The sequence below is a fragment of the Erpetoichthys calabaricus genome, chromosome 10, assembly GCF_900747795.2.
Source record: "Erpetoichthys calabaricus chromosome 10, fErpCal1.3, whole genome shotgun sequence".
Classification (NCBI taxonomy): domain Eukaryota; kingdom Metazoa; phylum Chordata; class Cladistia; order Polypteriformes; family Polypteridae; genus Erpetoichthys; species Erpetoichthys calabaricus.
The window spans coordinates 50,447,828-50,464,524 of NC_041403.2; the positions used below are offsets into that span (position 1 = coordinate 50,447,828).

The following is a 16,697-nucleotide window of genomic DNA, read 5'->3' on the forward strand; positions in this document are numbered from 1 at the left end:
AGAACATGAAGGACTAACCTATTTATATAACACAAGAATATTATCAAATTTGGCAGTGTTTTGGATGTCATGAAGGTTTATATATGAGATTAGGATTCAAAAAGAAATACTAGCTAGTAAAATGTGCAGTTTTTCATACGAAAGAAGAAAAAGTGCTCTGTGTTGCGCTAACATTCCAGACTGACAAGCTCTGCGCACCCTGTGAGATTGCATGTGTGTGTCATTGTTAACATTATGCTGAGTTCACATGTTAACTGTAAACAAACAAACAAACAAAAAAAACAGACACTCACAATATGCAAAATTGCGGGACACCCAGAAGAAGGTGGTACATGCAATATAAACGCTGCCATGGCGATGTCTGACAATCCAAGTCCACCAGTGAAACATAAGAGCCTGTCAAGGAATTGGCCTGAATGTTAAGTAGAATGTCAGTGGGTCAGCCCCCTGACCATGATGATAAATATAAGGCAAACTTTACAGTGTGTCATCAAGCTTTTTCAGTCATCCATGGTGGAATGTCTGACCTGAAACAGTACAGTGCAGGTGCTACCCATGTCCGAGCAGCTAAAAAGCAGATAACACAGAATGGAATCGCTCAGTTGTGTTGTTATTTGATTAATTATATGTTGTCTACTATAACCTACCTTATAGCCTAGGTATATTAGCCTATATTTTACTGTAACTAATACAAATAGGTAATAGTAAGCACAAATTGATCACGCTAACATTTCCATCCATTTGGACTGAATGTTAAGGTAGGTAGATTTATTTTCTAATTCATAAATGATATACTGTATTCCATGACAATGTGCAATTTAAAACATCTACATAAATAAACCAGTCAGTCTATCCATGATCCATAACCATGATGCATATTTAGAAGTTTTTTTCAGTCTATCCTTTGTTATTTTGTATCCTAATCCATACACATTTTCAATATAATGAATGATTCCTCCTCTCCAGGTTACAGCTGCGGAGTTGACTTGTGTGTATCATGCAGCGGAGCACAACCTGAGCTCTAACAGGGCTGATTGTGCACAAAAAGCTGAAACATCATTTTATGTTTCTGTTTTTAAGTATTTGTTTCTGTAATTGCTAATTCTTTTGTTTCTTTTTCTCACAATAAAAATTATAGCATCATCTGAGGGTTTTGGGGAGTGATGGGTGTCTCTTATTTTACCACATTAAAGGTGGCAACCCTAAGCACCTGTTTGTAGCCCACCTAAACCCAACACTAAATTGTGCAAAAATAAATTGAACGCCTGGCTCAATAATGGGAAAGCACTTTGGCTCTTTTAAAATCAGTAAAAGCCTTTCACACTTAATCAGTGCAATTGTTCAATGACTCCTAAATGTCCGAAGTATCAAACATTTTCACTTACATAGAAGGCAGTTAAGCAGTAGGGGGATGCGGCCTTTGCATTGACTGAAGAGGTTGGGTCAGGCACCCCAGCTTGTGCAGTTAAAGTAGATAAATGAACTCAATGACTGGCCACTTTGTAAAAAAATCTAATGTGATACAGGTGAAAAGGAAATGATAGATATAAATTTAAAAGTCTGATACAAAATGTGCAAATTGTATCTAAGTGGGTCACTTCTTTGGTTACTCCAGGTGTCACTTATTACAGATAATTCTAAATATTTTCTTCATAGGCTAGAGTGAATAAGAGCCTGGCAGAGATGGCAACTACAAAGGAAGAAGGATAGTGCAGAACAAACGTTTGACACAAAATTACTGTAATGATAGTAGGTCACCATTGCTAAGGGGGCCTTTGTCTTAGTATTGTTAATGGAGCCCAAGAGTTCATTATTCCTGGGGCAGTAAAACAAATCTGGTATGTACTGTACTTGGCAGAAAAGAGCCAGATGACTTGGGATTGGGGACCAGGACTGCAGAGACAACTGGGGCTACTAGGAGAACTCTAGTGTCATGTCTACTGGAGTCCTCAAAGTCATTCCTGACCCTCAGTGTCTGCCATGGAATTAATATCTGATTGGGGCTTAATGGAACACTTTACCCAAAAATTACTTTTTAATGGTTACTTACTCCATGTACTTTGTAGTGGTGGCCAAAAAATATACATCTCATGTTTTTATGCAGAATGGATAGAAAAACATTTATGACATAATAAAACCCAATAGTGACCAATGCTATACCATGACAAATGATGTGAAAAAGATGACGGAAAAAAGAAAGTAAAATCTCATGTTGCTCATGTCACATAATGCATATGTCAGTTATCCAAGCATAAGTTCAAAATCTGTAAAAACAGATGTCTCTGTCTCTCTCTTGGACGGGGGGCCAAAGTGGAACATCAGATGGATTGGCCAGCAGGATGGAAAAATAACTTTATGCCTGCCTGATATAATATACTGGAGGGACAAGTGGAAGCCGAGAGTCAAGAACTGTTCCATCCCCCTTACACCAGGTGTTGGTTGTCTGCAGGGGTGCTTGGGAGTTGGAGTCTGTAAGTGCAGCCCTGACTGTGTCCCTGGGTGCCGATAGAGGCTGCTGTTTGGGGAGGACCTTCCTACTTTCTTTATGGCCTGGAAGAGCTTCAAGGGACACACAGCATAATACCAGAGACATTCCCTGGTCCAACTTAAAAGGGAGCCTGCTGCCGCACATCAAATGAGTCAGAGTTGGGAGGCAGCAGACAACACTCAACAGGAGGACGAGATAGGGAAGAATTTGTTTATTTATTGTGAATTTTGGATAATCTTAGGAAGAGTGATTATTGGAGATGTGCTGTGTTTAAATAATTTCAATCCAAAAATGTGCTGTGTCTGAGATTCGGGGCTCAGTGTTGTGGCTGAACGTACGCTAAGGATATGCCTTTGGATCATTTGCTGTCTTTTTGCTGCTTGCTAGCTGCCTCTTCTGCCTGTTGCATGTCGTTTTAAGAGCTGGGAACACATGATGCTTGCCTACCAAAAGCAATCCAACAACTGCTAGCTTAGAGGTCTGTTGACTTGTTTTAAATGATGGCTCACTGCCTGGTCTCGCGTGACATTGTAAAAGCAATACCTGTCTTTTATTACTGGCCCCGGGCATGGTTGAATTCTTTCTTGCAGGATGTGTAACGCTGCTTGCTTTCGGTTGGGGTAGCTGCTGTCAGGCTGCCCTTCGATCTTCTTAAAGCCTGTACAGCCGCTGTCCTTTTTGCTACGGTCCTGGGACAATCTCTTGGCACCAAGTCTCATGTTTACGGTCCCCGCGAGACGCACCGTGGCAAGTCTCCTTGGTCTCGCGGGTCTTTTAAATGTCTTTCGAGATTATCACGTATCGTAGCCTTGCATTTGCTTTCCATTCCAGGATTTTCTTTTATATATAGAGAGATATTTATATATATTGTTAAAGGAATAAAATGTCTACCATTCATTCAAAAGTGAGTGACAATGTTTGATGAAGAAAATTAATTAGAACCACAAAGAAAGATGGCTGTAAGGGCAAGAATGTCCAATGAACTGACATTCATAAATGCCCAACAAGATCGAAACAGACTTACCATTGACCATTAAGACCATATTATTAAACAGGCGTTTAGCTATGCTAGTTGTTAGTTATTTATGGAATATTACGAACACATATAAATAGCAAACTAAAGCCTCATGGTTTTGACTTTTTGAATTAAAGATCCGCCTCTCCCCCATTCACTGTTCAAGAGTCTTGTCTTCAGTTTCAAAAAGTTAACAGTTTACTGCTTATGATGTATGCTGAATATTTTCCTGCATTAATCTGAACCTCTCACTTGAGCTGATCCATGCAAGGATCAAGACTGCCTGGGAATCACATACCAAGAATGATGGATTTTTGCAAAGGAGAGCGTCTTAACAGGTTCTCTTTCTCACCTCCTACACAAGACCATCTCACCACACAAGCAGTCTGCACAGTGTGCGTTTGGTGTACCATCATTTTTAGAAAACAACAGAATTGGCAGACTAATGTAGATGAATATATAATGAGAAACAAAACTGAATGTTATTAATTATTAATAAACATATTTAACATTTCAGTGTCATTTTATTGTTCATTAACATTAATCAACAGCAGTATGCTATTGTTTCTGGCAGAGTCAACAATGTTCAGTTACCTTCATCTTTCCTTACAAAAAAGAAAGTATAGGAATAGGGTGATCCTAGAAGCACAACCCTGCTTAAAGTTATCACAATTGGAACCGAACAGTGAATGCCATGAAGCAGACTCAGCCTTCACAACGACTTGGAGACATTTGGGATTTGTTACCTTCTCCTTTTGACCTGAAGGTTTATGTAACTTGTGAGTTATTTTTCTACTTTTGACCTAAATTGTATTGTTTCTGCAAATTAAAAGTGTTGTTATTTTAGACTCTCTCATTTCCATTCTATATCAAACCACACTACTGTTCTTACATTTAAATGTTTTTTAATTGATGTGTATAAGAAAAAGTAAAGCCACCTACTCACATTAAAAATGATCTAAAATGCTTTGTTAAAATCCCTGTCCTTTACCACATTATTTGTACTTCTTTTGTTCAACTGCAAGAACCCCAATCCACCTTTCAAAAACTTACCAAGCTTCCCACATCTTTTACTTATATATATATATATATATATATATATATCTTAGTGGGAAACTGGTGCTCTATTTTTATATCAAATTGGAAAAAAAATCACATTCTTTTTATGAGAATCAGTTCCAAACTTTTTCTGTATTTGCCAAGAACTCATTAATACAGTTTAATTCTAAAGTACACATGGCAGGGCTTGTGTGTGACGTTTTTTATTTGACTTGTTGATTTATCACACACAAAGAACTATTTCTTATGGGGTTTTATATTTGCATTGAGCTTTTTGTTGGGCGGTGACTGAATGCTCAGTTTATCTTGGATTGCTTTCAAAGTACACTGTTGTACTTCCTGTATTGTTCTCATTTGTTTGATTGGCCTGTATTCTGTTATAATGTTTAGTTTCCAAATAAAAGGATTTCAAAAATATCAACAAAACTTATTTTCAAAATCTTAAGAAGCGACTGGTTAAATGTTTTGTATCGGGCTGTGTGGCAAGGACAGCTTGAGTGCAAGACCAAAAATAAAGCAGAGGGCACGTCAAGAGTTTAAATGCTTCGGCCCCAGCCATGCCTGACTGAATTGGGTAGAATAAGATTAGGTCTTACACCAGTGTGTGCTGGCTGTTAAGGTATAAAAGGTACCTGAATTGTATGTTTTAATTTTGATATTTGATAAAAAATGATTATGGTTTTTGTGTGGTCATTTAATAAGCATCCATCCATCCATTTTCCAACCCGCTGAATCCGAACACAGGGTCACGGAGGTCTGCTGGAGCCAATCTCAGCCAACACAGGGCACAAGGCAGGAACCAATCCCGGGCAGGGTGCCAACCCACCGCAGGACACACACAAACACACCCACACACCAAGCACACACTAGGGCCAATTCAGAATCACCAATCCACCTAACCTGCATGTCTTTGGACTGTGGGAGGAAACCGGAGCGTACGGAGGAAACCCACGCAGACACGGGGAAAACTTGCAAACTCCACGCAGGGAGGACCCGGGAAGCGAACCCAGGTCCCCAGATCTCCCAACTGCGAGGCAGCAGCGCTACCCACTGCGCCACCGTGCCGCCCCATTTAATAAGCATGTATGATTCAAATAGTGTATTTCAATTGGGAAGCCAAATATAAAGCCAGGGGTGTTCAGAGCGGAGGGTGGGAGTGCCAGCAACAATTCTAATTAATGACTACGTCTATTTAAGGATTTTTTTCTTTGTTTGATTTTATATGAATAAATTATGTACATTCATTTGGAGATGTGATTTATGGCTTACGCCTTTAATTCTGACACAAATAAAATCTGGTAAAATTACTATGATGTTTTCAGTGGAACCTTCATTTTGTTTTGTCTCTGAAGACACAGAGGCTGATGACACAGCCCTGAGGGAATGTGTGCTGGAGGTGAAAGATATTTTTCATGTTCTTCAAATTTTCACTTTTTTTTTCCAACAGGATTCAACAGTTATGTCCATCAGATAGTTTTTATGTACTATTAAGTACAACTACAGTAAATGATTCAAAATAATGTGATAACACAAGGACAAGTTCAACCTGTATAAGGAGAACTTTTAAGATACACCCATAAACCAAAAAAACAATTTTTATTGTGCATGGCAACTAGAATGCCTGTGGTGCAGAGTGTTGCTTTCCCTTAAACTGTGAATGGCTTGCAGAGAATGGGTATAACAATATTAGATTAGAAGAGATTAACATTTTCAAACCTCTGGGGAACCAGACAAGGTCTCAGCCACCCCGAAAGTAAGGCAGGGGACAACTCTGGACAAGAAAGTACTCTATCACAGGACCCACTCCAACACTAATCCACTCTCACATGGAACAAATTTAGAATTACCAATTAACATAACCCTCACATCTTGGGAATATGGGATGAAAAATACAAAACACAAAGGAAATATTACAAACCCAGGATGCTGAATCCACCATAATCTCCAAGTCAGAATTTCTCTTTCTTTTTAATTTCCTCCTTTTTAGCCATTTTGGTGTTTAAGACCATAGATCAGGAGTTCTTAACCTGAGGTCTGTGGTAAGGGGTCCATGGATGAGTTTCAGGGAGTCCATGAGGCTCAGATAAAAATTAACGTTTATATTCACCGTACAGCCCGGTACTGTTGATTTAGAGTAGTTGGAGGAGTAGTAGTAGTAATGGTAGTAGAAAACATAATAGAAGTAGATCTGTTTTAATTTGCACAAGAGGATTGTACTTCATAATTTTAATGAATGGCCATTACTTTTTGCTTAAAAAAATGAGTGTTTTTTTTAGATTGTTTACTTAAAAGTTTAATAATACTTTGTGCATGTCATATATGTATGAGACAGTCAAATCTCGATAAATAAAGTAAATTACAGTATATTCATTGCATGTAAAGTTGAGTTTATGTGAATATTTCTGGGGAAGGGGGTCCATCGCTTCATCAGATTCGTAAAGGGGTCCGTGACTCAAAAAGGTTAAAAATCACTGTCATAGATTAATATATATATCTCTCACGCGATCTACCTATTTGTGTATTGATTTATTTAAAGAGCTTCTGTATAAACCAAATTTCCCTTTGGGGACAAATAAACTTCTATCTATTAAGTGTTACCCCTCTATTTGATTCTGTTCATCAGACCAGTTAGATTGTATCTGAAGGGTAGTGTTTTGTATATGTCAGAGGAGGCATCTGTATGTTTATTAGATTATGCTTAAACCTACTATGGATTGACATCCTAGTTTAGTTGCCTATTCTCTTATGCTGGCACTGATAAAATTGAAAATGGATTTGAAAATCATTCATTCATTGTTTTAAAACCAGAATCTCAGATAATTATATTATATTATATTATAAAATATATTATATTAAATGCCCCAGGTATGCAGAAATTTAATCAATAACTCTGAATTGGTCTGATATGATTTGAGATTTCTCTCCCATGGAGTGGGGTTCAGTCAAAGGTTTGTTTGAAGTTGATTCTGTCTGTTTTCAGTTCCCAACCATAAAGAAAGTGCTTTCAAAATATAAGTAGATGGATATCTGCATTACATAAAATAAAACCTTTAAAATGCAAAGGCAAAAGAATCAACTTCAGAATAGAAGAATGATAAGATTATTTCTTTAGATAGATAGATAGATAGATAGATAGATAGATAGATAGATAGATAGATAGATAGATAGATAGATAGATAGATAGATAGATAGATAGATAGATAGATAGATAGATAGATAGATAGATAGATACTTTATTAATCCCAAGGGGAAATTCACATACTCCAGCAGCACCTTACTGATACAAAAAAACAATATTAAATTAAAGATTGATAATAATGCAGGTAAAAACAGACAATAACTTTATATAATGTTAACGTTTAATGTTTAATGTTAATGTTTACGTTTATTAAATCTGATGTCCTGTTTTTAGCTCAACTATTTACTTGTGAGAGAACATTGGTTCCTTGACCCAGTATTCTGAACATGACTTTAAAAAAAGCATGTACTTTCTTTCATCAGATTTGCGGAGATACAGCTATTGAAAGAGAAAATTGCTGCACATGTGCCTTCAGGAAATCCTGCCAAAGTCAAATAGGTTGTCACTATTAGCGTAATGGTACCTATTACTCGTACTTTTGCATTCTCATCGTGTTAAAGTGCACTGTGGTCAAAAATTGAAAATAATTGCTTAGGCATTACGCAGTACCTTGTGGTACTTCCAGTATTCTTTGGCTGTGATATTCTCAGGCAATCTCTGTGTCTTCTGATTTATTTAGGCTATATAATGCAACATATTTCAAAACCCCCACAATTCCATTGATGTTAAAAAATTAAAGGGCTTCAAAATCTCTTGTAATTAATTATTTTGGATAATTAATAATCGTGGAAACATAGGGTATTTGTGACAAGTGGAAAAGACCGTCAGATTAATTTAAAAACAAAGGAGATGACTGCAAATAAACATAATTCCAAACAGAAGATTACATGATCTTGATTATCCTGCCACACCTCAATTGCAGACTGACTTAACTTAACCTGACCTACACCATGAAAAGCGTATTATTGGAATTAATGGACCACACAAAAAAACAGCCTCTGTGCATTGTGATTTACACAAAAAACTCTGACAAGTCAAAAAGGCACACTCTCCCTCACTCTGTGTCTCTCACTCTCACTCTAACTCTGTCTCTCTCTCTTTCTTTCTTTCTCTCTCTCTCTCTCTCTCTCTCTCTCTCTCTTTCCTCCTCCCTGTCTCTTTCTTGCTTTCTCTCCATCCATCTACCTCTTTTTCACAGTCTCTGTCTCTGGCCTTGTGGAAGCCAGAATTTCTTCTTCTTCTTCTTCTTCTTCTTCTTCTTCTTCTTCTTCTTCTTCTTCTTCTTTCAGCTGCTCCCGTTAGGGGTTGTCACAGCAGATCATCTTCTTCCATATCGTTCTGTCCTCTGCATCTTGCTCTGTTACACACATCGCCTGGATGTCCTCTCTCACCACATCCATAATCCTTCTCTTAGGCCTTCCTCTTTTCCTCTTCCCTGGCAGCTCTATCCTTAGCATCCTTCTCCTAATATACCCAGCATCTCTCCTCTGCACATGTCCAAACCAACGTAATGTTGCCTCTCTGACTTTGTCTCCCAACCGTCCAACTTGAGCTGACCCTCTAATGTACTCATTTCTAATCCTATCCATCCTCGTCACACCCAATGCAAATCTTAGCATCTTTAACTCTGCTACCTCCAGCTCTGTCTCTTGCTTTCTGGTCAGTGCTACTGTCTCCAACCCATATAACATAGCTGGTCTCACTACCGTCCTGTAGACCTTCCCTTTCACTCTTGCTGATACCCATCTATCACAAATTACTCCTGACACTCTTCTCCACCCATTCCACCGTGCCTGCACTCTCTTTTTCACCTCTCTTCCACAATCCCCATTACTCTGTACTGTTGATCCCAAGTATTTAAACTCATCCACCTTCACCAACTCTACTCCCTGCATCCTCACCATTCCACTGACCTCCCTCTCATTTACACACATGTATTCTGTCTTGTTCCTACTGACCTTCATTCCTCTCTTCTCTAGAGCATATCTCCACCTCTCCAGGGTCTCCTCAGCCTCCTCCCTACTATCGCTACAGATCACAATGTCATCATCAAACATCATAGTCCACAGGGACTCATGTCGAATCTCGTCTGTCAACCTGTCCATCACCATTGCAAATAAGAAAGGGCTCAGAGCCGATCCCTGATGTAATCCCACCTCCACCTTGAATGCATCTGTCACGCCTACCACAGACCTCACCACTGTCACACTTCCCTCGTACATATCCTGTACAACTCTTACGTACTGTACTTCTCTGCCACTCCCGACTTCCTCATACAATACCACAGCTCCTCTCGAGGCACCCTGTTATATGCTTTCTCCAGGTCCACAAAGACACAATGCAGCTCCTTTTGGTCTTCTCTAAACTTCTCCATCAACATCCTCAGAGCAAACATTGCATCTGTGATGCTCTTTCTTGTGGTGCTCCTCACTAATCATCACCTCACTTCTTAAGGGCTTAACCTAGCTTCCACTACTCTTTCCCATAACTTCATGCTGTGGCTCATCAATTTTATTCCCCTGTAGTTACTGCACTCCTGCACATCCCCCTTATTCTTAAATATCGGCACCAGTACACTTCTCCACTCCTCAGGCATCCTCTCACTTTCCAAGATTCCATTAAACAATCTGGTTAAAAACTCCACTGCCATCTCTCCTAAACACCTCCATGCTTCTATAGGTATGTCATCTGGACCAACGGCCTTTCCATTTTTCATCTTCTTCATGGCTGTCCTTACTTCCTCCTTGCTAATCCGTTGCACTTCCTGATTCACTATCTCCACTTTATCCAACCTCTTCTCTCTCTCTACCATTTGATCCTTGGCTCTGCCCTCACTCTCTTCCTCTTCTTGATCTCTAACGTCATCCTACAGACCACCATCCTATGCTGCTTAACTACACTTTCCCCTGCCACCACTTTTCAGTCTTCAATTTCCTTGAGATGAACTTTTCTGCATAGGATGTAATCTACCTGTGTGCATCTTCCTCCACTCTTGTACATAACCCTATGTTCCTCCCTCTTCTTAAAATACATATTCACCACAGCCATGTCCATCCTTTTGACAAAATCCACTATCTTCTGACCTCCTTCATTCCTGTCCTTGAGACCATACCTACCCATCACCTACTCGTCTCCACTATTCCCTTCACCAACATGCCCATTGAAATCCGCTCCAATCACCACTTTCTGTCCCTTGGGTACACTGTTCATCACTTCATCCAACTCACTTCAAAAATCTTCTTTCTCACCAATTGCACACCCAACTTGCGGTGCATATGCACTAACAACATTCATCATCACACCTCCAATTTCCAGCTTCATAATCATTACTCTGCCTGACATTCTTTTCACCTCCAAAACACTCTTGACATACAGTTCCCTCAGAATAACCCCTACTCCATTTCTCCTCCCATCCACACCATTATAGAACAATTTGAATCCACCTCCAATCCACCTGGCCTTACTCCCCTTCCATTTAGTTTCTTGCACGCACAATATATCAGCTTTCCTTCTCTCCATCATATCTGCTAACTCTCCTCCCTTACTAGTCATACTACCAACATTCAAAGTTTCTACCCTCAGTTCCACTCTGTTTACTTTCCTCCTCTCCTCTTGCCTCCAGACACGTCTCCCCCCTCTTCTTCTCCTTCTTCGGCCAACAGTAGCCCAATTTCCACCAGCACCCTCTTGGCTAATAGTACTGATGGCGGTCGTTGTTAACCCAGAGATCAACCGATCCAGTATGGAAATTTGTATTGTTGTCCGCATATTGATTCGGCGAATTTTTACACCGGATGCCCTTCCTGACGTAACTCTCCCCATTTATCCAGGCTTGGGACCGGCACGAAGAAACATAATTGTGAATCCTTTTGTGAAAACATGGCATGTCGGTGAGGCAATGTGTAAACTTGAGGATAATGAATTGAGTTTTCTTATTTGAAATGTGAATTAGTTATTGTTTTTTCCTTTTGGGTGAGTGGTGTTTTTCTCTGTTTCTTTACTTTTGGTATTGTAAATGATTTGTTGATTATTGATTGATAAAGTTCAATTCAAACTTTCCCTCTCTCTTTCTCTTTCTTTGTCTCACTGTCTCCATCTGCCAGTTTAAGTTCATTCAAGGTTTGCTAGTTATATGGGGTACTGGAGCAGAAACTTTAATGGCTGGATGATCTTTCTGACACCAACTTGCTTTAGTTGCCTTTTATGACACACAAGAGGGACAGTGCCCTTTTTGTAACCCTATGTCACAGGTATAGAAAGACAAAAAAAAGAAAATTGCATTTAAAATAATCTCTGTTTACTCAACTTCATTTGTGATCTCTAATCCTTTTTAAGTTAAAACAAGTTACAATTTTCCCTAATATTACTTTTAATCACTTTTGAGAGGCTCTGTGGGGTAAACATTGTCAGCACACCTTTACACTGAAGTCTTTTAGAATTTTCCCATCCACACAAAATACATTTCTATCCATTTTCCCTTCAATGAAAGATGAAAGTGGACATGGTCACAGGCCATCATGTAGTGAGAACAGCTCCCAAAAGGAGCAACAGGAAGTTAAAATGATTTACTTAAGAAACTCAATTATTATTTAGACCTTAAGGACGATATTAACATCTACTTGGTATATGAATGAATCTCATATTTCATACACTGTTTCTTATAGAATGATAGGATTTTGGCTGCAGCTGAGATATAATCTCCCCTTGTTATGAAGTTTTGGATGTACTCTTAAGCAGAAATTGATTTTGCCCTTTTCTCTGGTTTTGTAATATTTTCCATTGGTTTCAGATTTTATTGCCATTTTGCATTTCTGTGCTCATTTAAGGGGAGTGCCGTTTTGTATATTTTCACTGTTAGCAGTGACTCTATTAGCTAAGACATTGCAACTGCAAGTCATGTCCTGTGATATCAGTGTTATTTAAGAGCACAATCTTCTCTCTCCTAGTTTCTGGATAATTCACAAACAAAATTTTCAGTGATATTTACTGTTTTTCAAGGGTGTTAAGGCTTTTTGATCTTAACATATATTGGCAAGGCTTTTGGGTATGCATATTGGACTGTGTTGGGCTTGCTTTTCCTTTTGATTTTGACCTCAGCCCATTTTTGACTATGATCCCTTCTTGTCTCCTAAAATAATCATATTACTGCTAACTAATGTCTAAACAGGCAGAATAATGGAAAAGATGAATAAGTATCAGGTGTGATAATATCGGAGGTGTGCAATAAATATGTTCATAACTAGCCATTGTTAAGCTGCCACACACCAACAAACACACAAGCTGTTTTTAGACTAGGGATCACAGACCGATTGTAAGCCACAAGATGTCCACTTTTGAAACAGTAATCTTTCAAGAAGGTGCTGCATAAAACACATAACAGTTTGCTCACTAAATCCAAGGCCACCGTGAATCTCCATATGCTTTTAGTTGTAATTACTGTATCTAAAGACAACCAGTTCAAAGTTTGTTGAACCTTCATGCCTACTATTCCATCATCACGCATTCCATCCTCTGAAACCTCAAAGTTGTCGCTAAGTAAATGCAATGGATCTACTGACCTGGCCAATTACCCATTCTGATTTCATTTGTGAACATCTCTCATTAAGGGTAATTCTTTCTTCAATATTGTATACTGCAGTTAACTTTCCTTCTCCTTGACTTTACAAGATCCATTTTAACCCTAAAAAAACTGTTTAGCAATCTCTCCATAACAGCTATATTTGTTCTCAGTTGGGTTATATTTGCTGAATGAACCACCATCTAAAGTAAGAGAGTGTGAAGGGAACACAGGATGTATATGAGCAGACACACACAGGAGTGGCAATATACACAGAGGTTTTAAGACTGGTCTACGCTTAGAGAGTGGCTATGATTTCCTAAATTTAACAGAAAAATCTCAGTCACCTTTAAGAAATTTCAGAGAAAAGTAGGGATCTTGAAGGAAACCTGTTCCTAATCTCCCATAACATTTGTTCTCCACTGGTTTACCTTAGCCACTTGCATTGCCATGATTTCAAGCTATGTTGTGTAAAATATTTTCAGTGGATGTCCTTAATGTGAATTATTCCTGTCTTGAAGATTTAATCCAATCCTGTCTGCCAGAATTGCAGTGCTGTTTTGTTGTTTTTGTTTTTTTTTTTTTTGCTACTTTCATCATTTATGACCACTCCTTTGTCTGGCGTTAGTATATGTCTGGTCTTGTATTGTCTCTCTGTACTCACTATAGCTTTGATTATTCAAAACTCTCAGATGTTGCCTACACTCAATCCTCAATGACCTGAGAGCTCTTTTTAAGACACATGAAGCCACAGATGTTCTGCTAAAGAATAACAGAAAAAATTTGAAACAAGGACCAGGAGGTTAAACATAAGTCATTAAACATGGAAAGATCAAAACCAGGAAATCAGACCAATCTTTCATCAAGCCAAACCTTAATCCTAAAATGAAATCATAAAAACATGTACCAAAGTTCTAATACCATAAGAAGAATAACTAAAATAACTGCAAATGTTTTCGGGACTACACATCAAACTTATATAATGAGGAGCTGCGCAGTTTGAACTTTACACTATTGACCATAGCACGTCTGGGTCATGTCCATAGTGACGGTGAAATGGAGGCAGGAAAACACACAAAAAAAACTGTACCAAAATGAAGATGGATTTGGGATACCTAAGTAAGCAACTCAAAATAAAGGTTTCCAAAATGGAATAAATAATTATAAACAAAGCACATTCACAATAGCAGCTACTTTGCTATGGAATTATCTAGGTCAGCAGTGATGTTCTTTAGCTCCCCTTTGTACTTCCCATATGTTTAAGTTTGTGGCATTTTTCTTTTGCTTTCCTTTTATTCAAATAACATATCTCCAAGATATAGTCAACAAAGTTGATTAGGAATATTAAAGGAAAGGTGTGAGCAGTTAATCATAAAATATGCCCACTTTTTCACAACTACCCAATACTAGTTTCTACAATACAGTTTCTATGTAAATCAATAATAATAATAATTCTTTGCATTTATATAGCGCTTTTCTCACTACTCAAAGCACTCAGCAATTGCAGGTTAAGGGCCTTGGTGAAGGGCCCAACAGAGTAGAGTCCCTATTGGCATTTACGGGATTCGAACTGGCAACCTTCTGATTGCCAGTGTAGATCCCTAGCCTCAGAGCTACCACTCCACCTGTAAATTAGTAACTCAAACATTGTAACATGAGGCATCCTCATGACCAAGCAAACGGTGATATTTTCTGGGCAGTGGTAGTTCAGAGAAGGAGGAGAATCTCCTAAAGATGATGAAAAAAGTACCTGTCCAATAACAATATGGACAGAAGAGATAGGGTTGTGCGAACAGTGTGTGAAAACCATTTTAGACTGTTGATAGCCTTCTTGAACAACTCAGCATTTCTCACAGAAGATGCCACACAGTTTGCATGTGTTATGACTCTGCCAGGTTTGGGGTTCAAATTCCTGTTTTACATCTTTTTTGTCCATTTTTGATTCTTTTATTTATGTTAATATTGCTTTTTTTGTAGTTTTTTTGCATTATTCAGAGTTTTTTTATTAGTTTTGTATATAATGCTATTTCTATGTATCCATACTGGTTTATAAATCTTCCATGTATTTTTTGGGTGGTGCCCCAAGAGGTAGGGCCACCTGTCAATTTCTGTCAAGAATCTACCCTCAACCTTATAAAGGCTGAGGAAATAAGCAGTCCATCACGGCTCATTGAATGCACTTGTGGTGTTGGTGAGTTTTTGAGATTTTAATTGTTGATTGTGGATTTACTGAATTTTGACCACTTGCTCTGTTTGTTTTTTTTAATGTCTCTTTGTGTTTGTCATGTTGGGACTTGTTTACTATGGAATAGGCAACTCCTTTTGGGCCTTTTTGTGCTCTTTGGAAAACGTTGTTGAAACATAACAGTTTGCCAGATTTCAGTATGTCATATGCTAGGTAAACACAACCTTGTATCCAAACTGACACATCTCTGAGCACCTGCTGTAACATCTGTAATGTTTAAGTTGCCAATTTCCTAAGCAGTAGGCAACATTAGGATCACTGCTCAAAAGTGGATAGAAATTACATTATAATCCAAAAGGTACAGATGATTTTTTTAACCATCATTCTGAAGCCATCACATACATTTCTCAAACACAATGAACTCTCTGAGTTAACTAAAGAATTAAAAAGTTTGAGCAAAGTTAGCATTGGTGGAAGAGACAAAATTGCATTAATTGGGTTAACACACATGGTTCACGTGGGTGAAATCTGTAGGCAGGCTCAAACTGTGAGAGATGCTGAATTCAAGGGTGTCACATTCTGCTTGCTGAAAAAGACAACTCTCTTTATGTACACCCACTGCTGTTTTTGTCTGTTTTATTAATTGCCTGTTTTTCATTACACTAACAAGAAAAAACTGAAACATTCTTGCTGACTTGCTATAGTTAAATGAAAGTGGGTTTGAAATTCCTTCAGACCCATTATTTGAATTTTATCACTTTTCTACTTTATACAATAAATAAAATGCATTCTTTAAGGAATGAATGCTAATTGTTCAAATACCTACCTGGTCCTCAAAAGATAAAGCTTGTCCCACATCTCTGGGAAAACCATCAATAACAATGCCATTGGCTTCAGGGATTTGCATTAGTTTCTGCTTTATCTCCGTGATTGTTGTCTCCTGAAGAAAAAAAAAGAAAATTTTTGTTTAAAATTAGCACTGTGCACAATTAACAGGCAAATCATCAGAATCAGCATGTATGTCTACAAAGAGCAAGTTGCAGCAGTCATTACTTTTAATTTAAACTTCAAATCAAAAATGTTTCACAAGTTCATCATGGTTGTTGCAGATGAGGCACAGTTGCCTATTTGCTTTTTTCACCAAATTCTACAGTCACTTTTGTTCATTATGTGCCTAAATGCTTATGTCTAGAATGGTATTATAAATTAGATGAATTTAATTCTGTTGGCCTTCTTAGTGGCTTCTGTACACCATCTGGATGTTGATATTGACGAGTCCACTACGACTGTTAGGTCATTCTCATTAGGTAGGGG

At 38.2% G+C, this 16,697-nt stretch overlaps 1 protein-coding gene across 1 annotated transcript in view; it reads right to left on the reverse strand.

Moving 5' to 3' along the window:
* The window catches only part of ak5 (adenylate kinase 5), a 480,651-nt gene that overhangs the window by 442,112 nt on the left and 21,842 nt on the right, over window positions 1-16,697 (reverse strand). The window contains 1 exon segment of the mRNA XM_028811187.2: window positions 16,210-16,323. Coding sequence (XP_028667020.2) covers window positions 16,210-16,323 — 114 coding nt within the window.